We start from the raw sequence: 17,135 nt of genomic DNA, 5'->3' as shown, positions 1-17,135 counted from the left end.
TTGAATCGATTATATGAAGTCTTAAAAGTGAGCAAGTCCATAAGTACTGTTCTGCTGTGTTAACCCATTACATGTTAGTGTGTGAAGTGCTAATCCTTTCACTTTAAAAATGCAAAGTGTGCGCACTTTTGTACAAAGATTCAGACTATTGTGTCCTTATACAACTAGCCTCAAAACGCCATGTGATGTAAGATGCCTGGCACGAGTGAGCCACCATGTGCTATGAGACTCTGCAAGACACCTGAAAATGTGTCTTCATCGTGACTAGGATGCACAAAAGAGACTGTGCTTATTAATTGGATATAAAACATTTGTGTATCAGTGTGCAACAGCGCCTGTATACTGTACGTAGCACAATGGAACGTGGCATGGAAAAAAACTGCAGCCACGGCAACGTAGCACTTCACATACAGATTGAGACTAATTTAATCAGCAGTCTCCTGATACGTCCTAGTCACGACCGGCTCTAGCAGAGTTGTAAGAGATCTGGCGCACCAGAAGTGGCTGTTTGGCGCGACTGCAGCAGTCATGTGTGAAGAAACATATTTACCTTCTCCAGTAAGTAGCTCTAAGTGACAAATTCAGCTTGATCTGTTACCTGTAGGACAGGTGTGTGCAAGAATGAGGGATACGATCTACAATGCAATGATGCCACTACATGACTTTCTGTTTAACATCAGAGCTACTCACGCAGAGTTAAAATGAAGATTGTAAACGCAACGTGAAATAGTACATATTACTACTTATCAGAAAAAAAGAGACATATTTTGTGAAGATTGAAATTTCAAATTGGATTTTCAGAATTATATCAAATCTCAATAGCATCAAACAAATTCGGAGAAAAAACTTTAACGAATACATAACATTTTACCTGGGAATGTAGGACAGAAAGTAACCGGTAGTATTCTTTGAGTTCCTGATGCAATGCAGCACAAAAACTCTAAGAAACAAAAGATAACCAACCAACATTACACAAAATAGGATTATAACTTATGATGTAGCACTTCTCTACAGTCAAATACTGTGCAATATAGTTACATATAAAGGTACTAAAGGGGCTGTCCACATTTGTTTAGATAAGCAACCCCCATAACACATACTATATCAAATAAACCATCTATTCGTCCAGGATATAAGTCTACCACCTCTATCAGAAGGAAAAGACGTAAAGCACTTTTTCAATATACAGTATGTGCACAATATAAAGAACTGTTAATAAAAAAAAAAGTTTATCTCCTCTTTCTACATATCTACTGGAAAAAAATTAGTTCCCCCATTAACAAATCTAATTGATATTCTAAAATGGGAGCACAATAACTAGAATTATTTGCATTATGTGATTATGACCATCATTGATGTGACACAGCAATAGGGCTGCCAAACGGCCCTTCCAGCTTATAAAGACACCCATAGTAGATGCGCCAGACCTTAGAAAACCAGGACCCAGATCATAGTTCTAAACGAACTCCATTGTACAATTCTTTCCAATTCCAGAATGGAACTTGGGCCAGAGCAGCTGCCTTAGTTTTAAGTAAGTGTGTTTAGTAGGTAAAGGCTTCAGAGACCATGCATTAAATGAAGAAGTTGAAAATCCATATTGGGAATGCCATCCCTCCCAACTGTCCCGCATTCAGCAGAACTGTCATATTTCTGGGACTGTCTTGCTGACCCCCCTGCGGGCCGCAGTGTCCCGCAATAGGGGGGAAAGGGGGGGGAGCACACAAACCAGCAAGAAATCAGTGGGTGTGGATGGAGAGCCTGGAGGCAGCCCAACGTTTCGGGGAGTGCTGGGCACACCACCAAAGATATGTAACCAGGAGTGTAGTGAGGCTCCATCCCTTTACAGAAGGCAGGGTACCGCATCTGATGCCTGCAATGTTGAGAGGTACAGTATAGGAATGCTACACAAACAAATTGAGATGTTAACTCGTGGGGGTAGTTCCTTCATAAAGGACTAGGGGGTTTATTTACTAATCCTTGGAGAGAGATGAAGTGGACGGAGATGAAGTAATATACAGCTCCTAACTGCCATGTTACAGGAGTCTATTCCATGTACTCAGGACTGTAATGTGATTTCCCAGCCTTCTGAATCTGAACCCCCCATGGGTGGATTCTTTAAGGGGAATGATATCCCAGATTTCAACACGGATGTCACATAATGAGAAAGAGACGCAGTTTTTGAGAAAATCTGTAGAGGGTTTGAAGTATTCAGCTCCCACTACTTCCTCAAATACCCCACCTACATACCCGAAAGAACGTACACTTGCCCAAATAATGAAAGTTGACGCTAATACCAACTCTGATACAGGAGACGGTGATGGGGATATGCAGGGGGGTGATGCATCCCTTGCTAAAGGGGTGCAGCTAATAATTGAAGCCATTAGGGATGTTTTACATATTTCTGAGAAGGTACTTGAACAAGTAGAGCAATCTTATTTTACAGAAAATAGGAAATCCTCGCTTATCTTTCCTGCTTCTAAGGAGTTAAACTCTTTATTTGAAAAATCCTGGGAAAACCCAAAGAAAAAATTCCAGATCCCTAAAAGAATTCTCATTGCTTTCCCATTCCCTGAAGAGGATAGAAAGAAGTGGGAAAACCCACCTATAGTAGACACTTCTGTATCTAGGTTGCCTAAAAAGGTGGTTTTACCTGTCCCTGGTTCAACCGCCTTAAAAGAGCTGGCTGACCTCAAGATTGAGACTACGCTCAAATCACTATACACTGCTACAGGCGTGGCTTTAAGGCCCACTATTGTGGGTGGATTTCTAAAGCCATAGTAAAGTGGTCAGGCACATTACTAGAGGACTTAGATACTATGGATAGGAGTGACATTGACTTGTTTTTACGTCACATACAGGATTGTGCTGGCTTCATGGTGGAGGCCATTAAGGATCTTGGCATGCTGAATGCAAGGGCTACTTCCATGGCGGTCTCGGCACGCAGAGGACTCTGGCTACGCCAATGGACTGCGGATGCAGAATCCAAGCAAAGTGTGGAGTACCTACCCTTCACAGGTCAGGCTCTGTTTGGGGGAGCATTGGATGCGTGGTTCTCCATGGCAACTGTGGGTAAGTCAACCTTTCTCCCCTGAGAAGCCCCACTGGCTAGAAAATCTTATCCTACGTCTACACTGCTGTCCTTTCGGACCGCAAAATTTTAAAAATCCAAATCCCCTTCCACCTTCTTTAGGGGTGGTCGAGGAAAATCCAGAAAAACTGCACCAACAGGTTCTCAGGAACAGAAACCAGGTTCTGCTTCCTTAAAATCCTCAGCATGACGGTGGACCTCCCAGCCTGGAGATCGAGCAGGTGGGAGAAAGACTAAAAGATTTCAGTTACATCTGGGTGTCATTATGCCTAGACCCCTGGGTGACAAACATTGTTACCCAGGGCTACAGACTGGAGTTTCAGGAACTCTAGCCTCACAAATTCTTCAAATCAGGCTTACCAATTTCGCTGACAGAAAGTGCTATCCTGCAGGAAGCCATTCGAAAATTGGTCCAAACAATTTTTTTTGTTCCAGTTCCAACTCACCTAAAACACAAGGGTTATTACTCAAACCTGTTTGTGGCAACGAAATCGGACGGTTCGGTAAGGCCGATATTAAACATAAAGTCATTAAACCCCTACTTGAAGGAATTCAAATTCAAGATGGAGTCTCTGAGAGCGGTGATCTCAGGTCTGGAGGAGGGGGAATTCCTGGTATCCCTGGATGCATACCTTCACATTCAGATTTGGCCGCCTCACCAAGCATAGCTCAGATTTGCGCTGCTGTATTGTCACTATCAGTTCCAGGCACTGCCTTTTGGCCTCTCTACAGCACAGAGAGTGTTCACCAAGGTCATGGCAGAGATTATGTTACTCCTCCGCAGGCAAGGAGTGAACATAATTCCATATCTGGATGATCTGCTGATAAAAGCATCTTCCATGGAGAGGTTGTTGCAGAGTATTGCTCTATCAACTCGATTACTCCAGGAAAATGAGTGGATCCTAAACCTTCCAAAGTCACATTTGGAGCAGACAACGGTAGAGAAAGCGTTGGTGATCTAATCAATGGTACGGTATGTCCTGAAGCCTGCCCGAATATCGGTTCATCAGTGCATTCGCCTTTTGGGGAAGATGGTAGCCTCCTACAAGGCTCTTCAGTACGGAAGATTCCAACTGAATCTCCTAGACAAATGGTCGGGATAACATCTTTACATGCACCAGCGGATATGCCTGCCGCCGAAAACCAGAATTTCACTCCTCTGGTGGTTGCAAACTTCTCAACTAGTCGAGGGCCGAATGTTCAGGATTCAGAATTGGATCCTTCTAACCACGGATGCAAGTCTCTGAGGTTGGGGAGCGGTCACCTAAGGGGAAAACTTCCAAGGAAAGTGGTCAAGTCTGGAATCCATCCTTCCGATAAACATTCTGGAACTAAGGGCCATTTACAACAGCCTTCTACAAGCGGAGCATCTTCTGCAAGATCAGGCCATTCAGGTTCAGTCGGACAATGTAACGGCAGTGTCCTACATAAACTGACAAGGCGGAACGAAGAGCAGAGCGGCAATGTCAGAGGTAACAAGAATCCTCCTCTGGGCAGAAAAGTATGCGGTGGCACTATCAGCAATCTTCATTCCGGGAGTGGACAACTGGGAAGCGGACTTGCTCAGCAGACACGATCTCCAACCAGAAGACAGGGGCTTCCACCCGGAGGTGTTCGCAGAGGTGACAAGCCGATGGGGTGTAACTCCGGTAGACATGATGGCCTCTCACCTCAATAAGAAGCTTCGGGGGTTCTGTTCCAGGTCGAGAGACCCACAGGCAGTGGCGGTGGACGCACTGGTAATTCCGTGGGTGTTCCAGTCAGTGTATGTGTTCCTTCCACTTCCACTCATCCCAAGGATTATCGAACTAATAAAAAGACCAAGAGTTCAGGCGATTCTCATTGCTCTGGACTGGCCAAGGAGGGCTTGGTACGCGGATCTTCTGGAATTACTGCTGGAGGATCAGAGGATGCTTCCTCTTCGCGAGGACCTTCTGCAACAGGAGAATAAACACACTCTGCCGCACATGACACAGAGCCCTTAGACATGTTAATGTGGATATATACACTTACACACATATACAGGAAAATGTCAGACAGTTTCCCCCAGAGTACCTTCAGAGAGTCACAGCGTATAAGGAGCCAGCCACACAGCGCCCCTGTGGGCAGTTATGATAAAAGCCCGGCGCTAACTAACCTTAATAAGTTAATTAGTACTAACTACACACTCACCCCCCTTGTCTATAACACTCTGGTACCACAGAGGATAACTGGAGTTATGTGGGGGTCAGCGCTCCCTGTCAGCGTCATGTTTCAGTGATCTGCAGGGAGAAAATGGCACTGGTGAGTGCTGGATCCACTCTGAGAAGCCCCGCCCCCTGTGATGGTGCAAGGCTTCCCGCACAATCAGATTATACTGGTCTGAGGTCTTTGATGCTAACAGCTGGATTAGCCCCTGTTAGCTGTATTTACCAGTCTTAGGGTGATCGCGCTGCCCCAGGATGCCCCTCAGCAGCGTCTACATATGCATGTTGCTGAGCCTTCATGGAGCGCAGCCTGTCAGAGCTGCGCTCCTATCCCTGTGCCGCTATTCCCGCCGGCACTGTACTTACCACTCTTCTTTCTTCTGGCACTGTTAGGGGGTGGCGGCCGTACTGCGGGAGTGAGCGGTCGCCTCGTGGGCTTGCGATGAGCACCCTAAGGAGCTCAGTGTCCTGTCAGTGGAGATAGAGAACCATTAACTTCAAGAGTTGGTACCTACTCCCCCCTAAGTCCCACGAAACAGGGAGGATGTTGCCAGCACCCTTCCTGTACCTAACAACTCTTAGAAAAGAATAAAACAAGAAAAACTCCTAGGAGCTCCCCTAGCTGTGACCGGCTCCACCATTTTCTAAACTGAGTCTGGCAGGAGGGGCATAGAGGGAGGAGCCAGCCAACACTATTAAACTCTTAAAGTGCCAGTGGCTCCCAAAGGACCAGTTATTACCCCATGGTACTAAATGGACCCCAGCATCCTCTAAGACGTAAGAGAAGGGAGATTTATGGTAGACTTACCATTGTTAAATCTCTTTCTGCGAGGTACACTGGATTCCACAGGGAATACATAAGGGTGTAGAATTGGATCTTGATGAGAGGCACTAACAGGCTAAACCTTTGACTGTTTCCAGGATGCTGTGCTCCGCCTCCTCTATATCCCTGCATCCGGGCACTGGAGCTCAGTTTCGTTAACCAGTCCAATGCAGTAGCAGGTAAAAGAGACGGTAGATGTTAGTCACATAGAACCCCATTCTCACGACAGGACAAGGGAACAGCGGCTAATAGCATACAAACCCAAAGAAGCTAAGTGCGTCAGGGTGGGCGCCCTGTAGAATCCAGTGTACCTCGCAGAAAGATATTTAACTATGGTAAGTCTACCATAAATCTCCTCTTCTGCAGCGGGGTACAACAGACCGAGAAGAATGAGCCTTGATAGCAGCAGGAGCTGGGAGTCCAGCCTGCGCATAGGCTTGTGCACTCACCATTCTAATCCATCTGGCCAAGTTTTGCTTATTCGCAGGCCAGCCACGTTTGTGGAAACCAAAAAGTACAAACAGGATATCTGACCTCCTGATAGAGGCAGTCCTATACACGTAGATATGAAGAGCCCGTACCACATCCAAAGACCGTTCTTTGGAGACACACCAGGAGAGATAAAAGCTGGAACCACAATCACCTGGTTAAGATGGAAAGAAGATACCACCTTAGGAAAATAACTAGGGCGAGTTCGAAGAACAGCCCGGTCACAGTGAAAAATCAGAAAGGGTGGACGACAGGACAAAGCGCCTAAGTCAGACACCCTGCTAGCAGAGGCAATAGCCAGCAGAAACACGACCTTAAGCGTAAGGCATTTAAGGTCCACAGATTCAAGAGGATCAAATGGACACTCCTGTAGGGCATTTCAGACAACAGACAGATCCCATGGAGCCACAGGAGGGACATAGGGAGGCTGAATCCGTAAAATACCGAGTGAAAGTATGCACATCAGGAATAGACGCAATTTTTCTCTGAAACCACACCGACAAAGCAGATATATGAACCTTTAGGGAGGCCAGACGAAAGCCTAAATCTAGGCCTTGTTGCAGAAAATCCAAAAGCCTAAAAGTTCTGAACGAATAGGCATCATAATTCTGAGCAGCACACAATGTCAAGTAAGAATTCCAGACCCTGTAATAAATCTCTGCAGAAGCCGGCATGCGGGCTTCAACATAGTTTGAATAACCGCCTCAGAGAATCCATTTGCTCTCAGGAGTGATGCTTCAAGAGCCACGCCGTCAAAGCCAGTCTGGCCAGGTCCTGGTAGACACAAAGGCCCTGAACGAGAAGGTCCGGGCGTTGAAAAAGTAGAAGAGGACACTATCGAGAGACCCTGCAGGTCTGAGAACCAATGCCGTCTGGGCCATGCTGGAGTGACTAGTAGTAGTATTCCTCCTTCTTGCCTGAACTTCCGTATTACCCTGGGCAGGAGTGACACTGGAGGGAACACGTATGGCAGCCGAAAGTTCCATGGAAATGCCAGTGTGTCCACGAACGTTGCTTGAGGATCCCTTGTCCTTGCTCCGAAGACCAGAACGAATTGTGTCGAGACGCCGCCATCAACTCTACATCTGGTAGAACCCCACTTGTCCACTAGGAGTTGAAAGACTTTGGGATGAAAACTCCATTCTCCGGCGTGCACGTCCTGACGACTGAGGAAGTACACTTCACAGTTGAGGACTTCTGGAATGAACACTGCAGATATGGCTGGCAGATGACGTTACGCACATAGAAGGATTTCCGACACTTCCATCATTGCCATGCGGCGTTGAGTGCCGCCTTGATGATTTATGTACGCCACCATGGTGGCGTTGTCTGACTGTACTTGAACAGGCCTGTTCTGTACGAAAGGCAGGGCCAGTGTCAATGCATTGAACACTGACCGCAATTCCATGTTTATCGGGGGGAGAGATTCCTCCCTGATCCACCGACCCTGGAGAGCGTGTTATTCTAACACCGCGCCCCAACCTCGCAGACTGGCATCTGTTGTCAGGAGGACCCAGTTGGAGATCCAGAAGGGACGGCCCCTGCTCCACTGGTAGTCCTGTAGCCACCAGCTCAGGTGACAGACGAACCTCCGGAGTCAAGGAGATCATTTGAGACCTGATCCAATGATGCAGGCCATCCCCATTTGGAAAGGATTAACCTCTGCAGAGGGTGAAAATGAAATGGAGCGTACTCTACCATGTCGAAAGCAGACACCATGAGGCCTAGTACTTGCATCGCTGAGTGTATCGACACTCTCTGCCGAGAGAGGAAGCATCTTATCTTTTACTGAAGTTTCAGGACCTTCTCCGGAAACAGAAACAAACAATATTTGGCTGTGTGTGTCCACCAGTGCCCCATGCTCTGAGCAGGGAACAGCGAGGACTTCTTCCAATTGATGAGCCACCAGTGGGCTTGTAGGAATTGCAGAAGGACATCTTGGGACTTCGCCAGAATCAGCAAGTCGTCCAGATATGGCAGGATCCTGATCCCCAGGATGACAAAGGCCATGACCTTGGTGAAAATCTGAGGTGCCATGGCCAGTCCAAATGGCAGAGCCTGGAACTGAAAATGAAGGTTGCCAATAGCAAACCACAGATATTGCTGATGCGAAATGGCAAATAGGTATGTGCAGGTAAGCATCCTGTATGTCCAGGGATACCATATAGTCCTCGGGTTCCATGGCCAGCACAATAGAGCGCAGAGTTTCCATACGGAATTTGGACACTCTTACAAACTTGTACAATGATTTGAGGTTGAGGATAGGCCGGAAAGATCCATTTGGTTTCGGAACTAGAAACGGGGTTGAATACTCTGCCTCTCTGGGACAAAGGTACCGCCACTACCACTCATGTTTCCAGGAGGGATTGTACAACCAGGTGTAGAGCTTGCGCTTTCAACGGATCCGAGGGGTAACCAATGAACAGAAATGGCGAGGGGGACGTCTATTGAAAGACTGCGTACCCGTGAGAGACAACTTCCCACACCCAGGCATCTGAAGTGGTTTTTAACCAGGCCTGGGCGAACAACAGAAGTCGGCCTCCCACCCCGGAGTTTCCCAGGGTGAGGCCCGCCCCATCATGCAGCAGGCTTGTCCAGTTTGAAAGCAGGCTGACGGGCGGCCCAGGATTGTTTAGATTTGGGATTAGTGGTTTTAGAAGTACTAGCCTGTGTCAGGTACGCCTGCTTTTCTGATCAGAAGGATTAGTACTTGGGAGATAGGCAGTCTTATTCAGATCCTCCCACCGAATCCGGCGAGCCAGGATAGATGTAGTAGACGCCATGACCCCTGCATTAAAGGCAGCCTCCTGAATAGACTGTAGTGAGAGGCTGTGGTAATATACGACAGATATTGTTTGGCAGTGTCCGAAAAATCCTGAGATAGCTCATCCTCAGTTGCCTAAACCCACGCTTCAATTCCTTTTGCCACCCAAGAGGCCGCCATAGTGGGTCTATGTACAGCACCGGTAAGAGTGTAAATAGACTTCGGGCATCCCTCCACACGCTTATCTGTCTGTTCCTTCAGTGATGTGACAGTCGGGACAGGCAGAGTAGATGACACCACAAGATGGGCATGAGAGTCCACCGGAGGTGGAGTTTTGCTCTTGTTACTTAACTCTGCAGGGATAGGATAACAAGCTGGTATCTTTTTAGACAGGGAAAACTTCTTTCCTGGAGAGGACCAGGATTCCGGACGTATGTCAATTAAAAGGTCAGAATTTGGTAAAACTACATTAGTAATCTTCTGACGTTTAAACTTATCAGGTTTCTTAGATGTAACAGGAGGCTCAATGTCATCACCAATTTGGAGAATAAGCTTGATAGAATCCACAAGGTCAGGAACGTCAACCTGGGTTATAGATTCCTCAATCAGTATCTCACGGATGGGAATATTCCCCATCATCATCAGAAGAATTATCCAAAATATTAGTGGATTGTGAGGAAGAAATGGCCCACTTAGATGACCCCTTGGCCCCAGAGGGACGTGGGGTAGACTTTTGTCTAACCAAAGTCTGATTTAATTGCTGTAACTAGGTAGACAAAGCATCTGCTCATGGCGGATCAACTACAGGGACAATATGTGGCTGTAATAGCATGGGAGATCCAACAGGGGGTGTAAGATGCGTTACAAGCGTAGTCAGCATATATGAAAAAGCTGCCCAAGGTGGGTCCTGATTGGCCACAGGTGCCGCAGACGGACTGGGAGATTTATGACCCCCAGTGCCCGAACCAGCAGCTAACTTCCCCACTGGTGAATCCGTGACGACAGCACTACATGATGCAGGAGTGTCCGCGGATGTCCCACCCTGTGTAGCAGACATTAAATGGGATATAGCCTTAGGGCACAACAGTACAATATAGCCAGACAAACACCAGCAAATAATACCCTGTGTTTTGTGACAGTAAATACAAAGCACAAACAGAGGATTTAAGTGGTGTGGGGTGACTGAAAAACACAGTGAGAAACACAAACAGTATACCCTGTGTAGCACTATATACTATACGAGACCCTGACGCACCTAGTTCCCCAGGGTACAGAATATAGTGATAGCAAAACGTGTGATACAAAAGAATGGAATCCACACAGCAGCTACAGGCACACTCGGTCACAGGTACAATGCAGGAATTATTACATATAAACAATAAAACTGCACTCATTTTGTTTGCTTATTAGACTTTGGATATAAACAAACATACTACACTATATTGCTTTTCTGTTTTTTTCTGTTTGTTGACATATGGGTCAGAGGAAGTTTCATCTGGAATAACTAGAAACATCTTGAATTATCAGGATGGAAATACAAGTACGACATATTTAAGTATCCAACGAAATAGAGACTGTATATATTAGGTTTAATGAATGTGAATAAGTAGTGAGCAGATATGTAATAGATTGTGTATTTCTCTTTTTGGATTTACAGAGGAGACAGTGCCTAGCAGTCCCGGAGATCAGCCCAGCTATGTAATGGCACCAACATCTCTTCAGGGAGTGACGGAGGGGGAAAGAGAGAGAGAGAGAGATCCAGCTCCAGGACTACAGGTCAGCACCTTATCCCCACTGCTTGACTTAAATAACCACCAAGTACTGTAGAGCCTATAATAAATGGATTTCAATAAATCCGACCTGTGCTCCTTGCCCTGGTGGATATAGTGTGGTCCCTGTGCGACACAGTGTCCACACCAACGGCGCAGTCCGTCTCCTGGGACTACAAACGCCTGAGGGACCATCTTACCTTCTCCCTTTAGTGCAGTCACGCGATCCTGGAGAGGGACAGCGGTGGTGTACCTGAAAAACCGGTGTCTCTCCGCTGCAAGTTCCTGGAAACCCGGCTGCGGGAGTATGCAGCGCCGCTGAGGGTGGTGATGCGCATGTCATAAAGACATAAAAAGTGCTGCGGACCTTGAAGTCTCCTAAAAAGCTCTTTTCAGGGCTGCCTAGCGCAGCCCCACCTGTTAGTGACCTGCACTGCAGGCACCAACTTACAAACTGAGCTCCAGTGCCTGGAGGCGGGGCTATAGAGGAGGCTGTGCAGTGCATCCTGGGAACAGTCAAAGCTTTAGCCTGTTGGTGACTCGGATCAAAATCCAACTCCGCACTCCGAATATAATTCCCTGTGGAATACTAGTGTACCCCACTGCAGAAATATACAGTAAAAAATACAAAACAGTACAGACTGTGTATTATATATATATATATATATATATATATATATATATATATATATATATATATATATATATATATATACATACATACATACACACACACACACACACACACACACACACACACACACATACAGCAAATAAACGAGGCGGCACTTGATATAAATAAACAATAAAGACCCTGACGCACCTAGCCCCTCAGGGTACAGAATATAGTGATGCCAAGAAGTGTGATATACGAGAATGAAATCAACACAGTAGCTACAGGCACATTTAGTCGCAGGTACAATGCAGAATTTACTACAGATAAACAATAAAACTGCACTGGACTAGTAAAAATAAGATTTTACTCACCGGTAAATCTATTTCTCGCAGTCCGTAGTGGATGCTGGGGACTCCGTAAGGACCATGGGGAATAGACGGGCTCCGCAGGAGACTGGGCACTCTAAAGAAAGATTTAGTACTATCTGGTGTGCACTGGCTCCTCCCTCTATGCCCCTCCTCCAGACCTCAGTTAAGGAAACTGTGCCCGGAAGAGCAGACATTATAAGGAAAGGATTTTGGAATCCCGGGTAAGACTCATACCAGCCACACCAATCACACCGTATAACTTGTGATACACTTATCCAGTCAACAGTATGAACAACAACAGGGCATCAACAATGGATGCCAACATAACATAACCCCTTATTAAGCAATAACTATATACACGTATTGCAGAAAGTCCGCACTAGGGACGGGCGCCCAGCATCCACTACGGACTACGAGAAATAGATTTACCGGTGAGTAAAATCTTATTTTCTCTAACGTCCTAGTGGATGCTGGGGACTCCGTAAGGACCATGGGGATTATACCAAAGCTCCCAAATGGGCGGGAGAGTGCGGATGACTCTGCAGCACCGAATCGGCAAACTCAAGGTCCTCCTCAGCCAGGGTATCAAACTTGTAGAATTTTGCAAATGTGTTTGAACCCGACCAAGTAGCAGCTCGGCAAAGCTGTAAAGCCGAGACCCCTCGGGCAGCCGCCCAAGAAGAGCCCACCTTCCTTGTGGAATGGGCTTTCACTGATTTTGGATGCGGCAATCCAGCCGCAGAATGAGCCTGCTGAATCGTGTTACAGATCCAGCGGGCAACGGTTTGCTTTGAAGCAGGAGCACCCAACTTGTTGGGGGCATACAGGATAAACAGCGAGTCAGTTTTCCTGACTCCAGCCGTTCTGGCTACATAAACTTTCAAAGCCCCGACTACATCTAGTAACCTGGAATCCTCCAAGTCACGAGTAGCCGCAGGCACTACAATAGGTTGGTTCAAATGAAAAGATGACACCACCTTTGGCAGAAATTGGGGACGAGTCCGCAATTCTGCCCTGTCCATATGAAAAACCAGATAGGGGCTTTTACATGACAAAGCCGACAATTCTGACACACGCCTAGCCGAAGCTAAGGCCAATAGCATGACCACCTTCCACGTGAGATACTTTAGCTCCACGGTCTTAAGTGGTTCAAACCAGTGGGATTTCAGGAAACCCAACACCACGTTGAGATCCCAAGGTGGCACAAAAGGGGGCTGAATATGCACCACTCCCTTAACAAACGTCTGAACTTCAGGAAGAGACGCCAGTTCCTTTTGAAAGAAAATGGATAGGGCCGAAATCTGGACCTTTATGGATCCCAACTGCAAGCCCATAGTCACTCCAGACTGTAGAAAGTGCAGAAATCTGCCCAGTTGGAATTCCTCTGTAGGGGCCTTCCTGGCCTCACACCAAGCAACATATTTTCGCCATATACGGTGATAATGCTTTGCTGTCACGTCCTTCCTAGCCTTTATCAGCGTAGGAATAACTTCCTCCGGAATGCCTTTTTCCGCTAGGATCCGGCGTTCAAACGCAACAGGTCCTGTCTGAGAGGCAGAGGCCATGGGTCCTCTGTGAGCATTTCTTGCAGTTCCGGGTACCAAGACCTTCTTTGCCAATCCCGAACAATTAGTATTGTTCTCACTCCTCTTCTTCTTACGATTCTCAGCACCTTGGGTATGAGAGGAAGAGGAGGAAACACATAGACCGACTGGAACACCCACGGTGTTATCAGGGCGTCCACAGCTATCGCCTGAGGGTCTCTTGACCTGGCGCAATACCGATGTAGCTTTTTGTTGAGACGGGACGCCATCATGTCCACCTGTGGCAGTTCCCATCGATTTGTAATCTGAATGAAGACTTCGTGATGAAGTCCCCACTCTCCCGGGTGAAGGTCGTGCCTGCTGAGGAACTCTGCTTCCCAGTTGTCCACCCCCGGAATGAACACTGCTGACAGTGCTTGCACGTGATTCTCCGCCCACCGAAGAATCCTGGTGGCTTCCGCCATCGCGACTCTGCTTCTTGTGCCGCCCTGGCAGTTTACATGAGCCACCGCGGTGATGTTGTCTGACTGAATCAGCACCGGTTGGTTGCGAAGCAGGGGCTCCGCTTGACTCAGGGCGTTGAATATGGCCCTTAGTTCCAGGATATTTATGTGCAGACAAGCCTCCTGACTTGACCACAACCCTTGGAAGTTTCTTCCCTGAGTGACTGCCCCCCACCCTCGGAGGCTCGCATCCGTGGTCACCAGGACCCAGTCCTGTATGCCGAACCTGCGGCCCTCGAGAAGGTGAGCACTCTGTAGCCACCACAGAAGAGACACCCTGGCCCTGGGGGACAGGGTGATCAGCCGATGCATCTGAAGATGCGATCCGGACCATTTGTCCAACAGATCCCATTGAAAGATCCTCGCATGGAACCTGCCGAAGGGAATGGCTTCGTACGATGCCACCATCTTTCCCAGGACTCGCGTGCAGTGATGCACCGACACCTGTTTCGGTTTTAAGAGGTCTCTGACTAGAGTCACAAGCTCTTGAGCCTTCTCCGTCGGGAGAAACACCTTCTTCTGGTCTGTGTCCAGAATCATGCCCAGAAAGGGCAGACGCGTCGTAGGAATCAGCTGCGACTTTGGGATATTCAGAATCCAGACATGCTGTTGCAACACTTCCTGAGAGTGCGCTACGCTTATCTGCAACTGCTCCCTCGACCTCGCCTTTATGAGGAGATCGTCCAAGTATGGGATAACTGTGACTCCTTGCTTTCTCAGGATCACCATCATTTCTGCCATTACCTTGGTAAATATTCTCGGTGCCGTGGAGAGCCCAAACGGCAACGTCTGGAATTGGTAATGACAGTCCTGTACCACAAATCTGAGGTACTCCTGATGAGGCGGATAAATGGGGACATACAAGTAAGCATCCTTAGTGTCCAGAGACACCATAAAATCCCCCTCTTCCAGGCTTGCAATGACTGCTCTGAACGATTCCATTTTGAACTTGAATCTTTTCAGCTAAATGTTCAGGGACTTTAAATTCAATATGGGTCTGACCGAACCGTCCGGTTTCGGTACCACAAACATTGTGGAATAGTATCCCTTTCCCTGTTGAAGAAGGGGAACCTTTACCACCACCTGCTGGAGAAATAGCTTGTGAATTGCCGCTACCACTACTTCCCTTTCTATGGGGGAAGCTGGCAGGGCCGATTTTAGGTAACGTTGAGGGGGCATCACCTCGAATTCCAGCTTGTATCCCTGAGACACAATCTGTATAGCCCAGGGATCCACCTGTGAGCGAACCCACTGGTGGCTGAAATGTCGGAGACGCGCCCCCACCGCTCCTGGCTCCACCTGTGGAGCCCCAGCGTCATGCGGTGGATTTAGTGGAAGCCGGGGAGGACTTCTGTTCCTGGGAACTAGCTGTAAGGTGCAGCTTTTTTCCTCTACCCCTGCCTCTAGCAAGAAAGGAAGCACCTCTGACCTTCTTGCTTCTTTGTGCGCGAAAGGACTGCATTTGGTAATACGGTGCTTTCTTAGGTTGTGAGGGAACATATGGCAAAAAGTTTGACTTCCCAGCAGTAGCTGTGGAAACCAGGTCCGAGAGACCGTCCCCAAACAATTCCTCACCCTTGTAAGGTAAAACCTTCATGTGTTTTTTGGAGTCGGCATCACCTGTCCACTGCAGAGTCCACAGGACCCTCCTGGCAGAAATTGACATTGCATTAATTCTAGAGCCCAGTAGGCAAATGTCCCTCTGGGCATCCCTCATATATAGGACAGTGTATTTTATATGCACCAGGGTCAGCATAATGGTATCCCTGTCCAAGGTATCCATGTCCTCAGACAGATTATCTGTCCACGCTGCTACAGCACTACACATCCACGCCGACGCAATTTGGCGGCCTCGGTAGAGTCCCTGAATGTGTATAAACAGATTTCAGGATACCTTCCTGCTTTCTATCTGCAGGATCCTTTAGGGTGGCCGTATCCTGCGATGGCAGGGCCACCTTCTTAGATAAGCGTGTCAGAGCTTTATCTACCCTAGGGGAGGATTCCCAGCACACCCTGTCCTCTGGCGGGAAAGGGTACGCCATAAGTAACCTTTTGGAAATCAGGACTTTCTTATCTGGGGAATCCCACGCTCTTTCACATAACTCATTTAACTCATGTGAAGGGGGAAAAGTCACCTCTTGCTTTTTCTCCCCATACATATAAACCCTCTTGTCAGGGACAGGGTTTACCTCTGATATGTGTAAAACATCCTTCATCGCTATAATCATGTAACGTATAGCTTTTGTCATTTTCGGTTGCAATTTTGCATCATCGTCGTCGTCGACACTGGAGTCAGAATCCGTGTCGACATCTGTGTCAACCATTTTGGATAGTGGGCGCTTTTGATACCCTGAGGGCCTCTGCGCTGTAGGATCAGGCATGGGTTGAGACCCTGACTGGCCCGAGGTATCCGCTTTATCCAACCTTTTATGTAAGGAGTTTACATTATCATTTAACACCTTCCACATATCCATCCAATCAGGTGTCGGCACCGACACGTCAGTCAACTGCACTTGCTCTGCCTCCACATAGCCCTCTTCGTCAAACATGTCGACACACGCGTACCGACACACCACACACAGCGGAAGCTCTAAATGAGGACAGGACCCCCACAAGCCCTTTTGGAGAGACAGAGAGAGAGAGTATGCCAGCACATACCCCAGCGCTATATAACCCAGGGATTACACAGTAACTTAGTGTTTACCCAGTAGCTGCTGTATTATGATTAATGCGCCTAAATTTATGTGCCCCCCCTCTCTTTTTTACCCTTCTACCGTGATTCTGCAGGGGAGAGCCTGGGGAGCTTCCTCTCAGCGGAGCTGTGGAAGGAAAATGGTGCTGGTGAGTGCTGAGGAAGAAGGCCCCGCCCCCTCAGTGGCAGGCTTCTGTCCCGCGATTGTGTGTAAAATAAATGGCGGGGGCTCATACATATAACAGTGTCCACTGTCTATATGCAGCTTTCGCCAGGAGGTATCAATTGCTGCC

General features: G+C 47.6%; 1 protein-coding gene across 2 annotated transcripts in view; it reads right to left on the bottom strand.

The window, feature by feature from the left end:
- TUBGCP3 (tubulin gamma complex component 3) overlaps positions 1-17,135 on the bottom strand; it is a 634,372-nt gene that overhangs the window by 338,704 nt on the left and 278,533 nt on the right. For both annotated transcript variants that reach the window (XM_063953156.1, XM_063953155.1), the window contains exon 9: positions 872-940. In XM_063953156.1, coding sequence (XP_063809226.1) covers positions 872-940 — 69 coding nt within the window. The remainder of the gene's footprint in view (positions 1-871; positions 941-17,135) is intronic.

Source organism: Pseudophryne corroboree, chromosome 2 (genome assembly GCF_028390025.1).
Source record: "Pseudophryne corroboree isolate aPseCor3 chromosome 2, aPseCor3.hap2, whole genome shotgun sequence".
NCBI classification, from domain to species: Eukaryota; Metazoa; Chordata; class Amphibia; order Anura; family Myobatrachidae; genus Pseudophryne; species Pseudophryne corroboree.
Note: the sequence above shows the minus strand (reverse complement) of the source record. Positions and strands in the feature narration are given on the sequence as shown.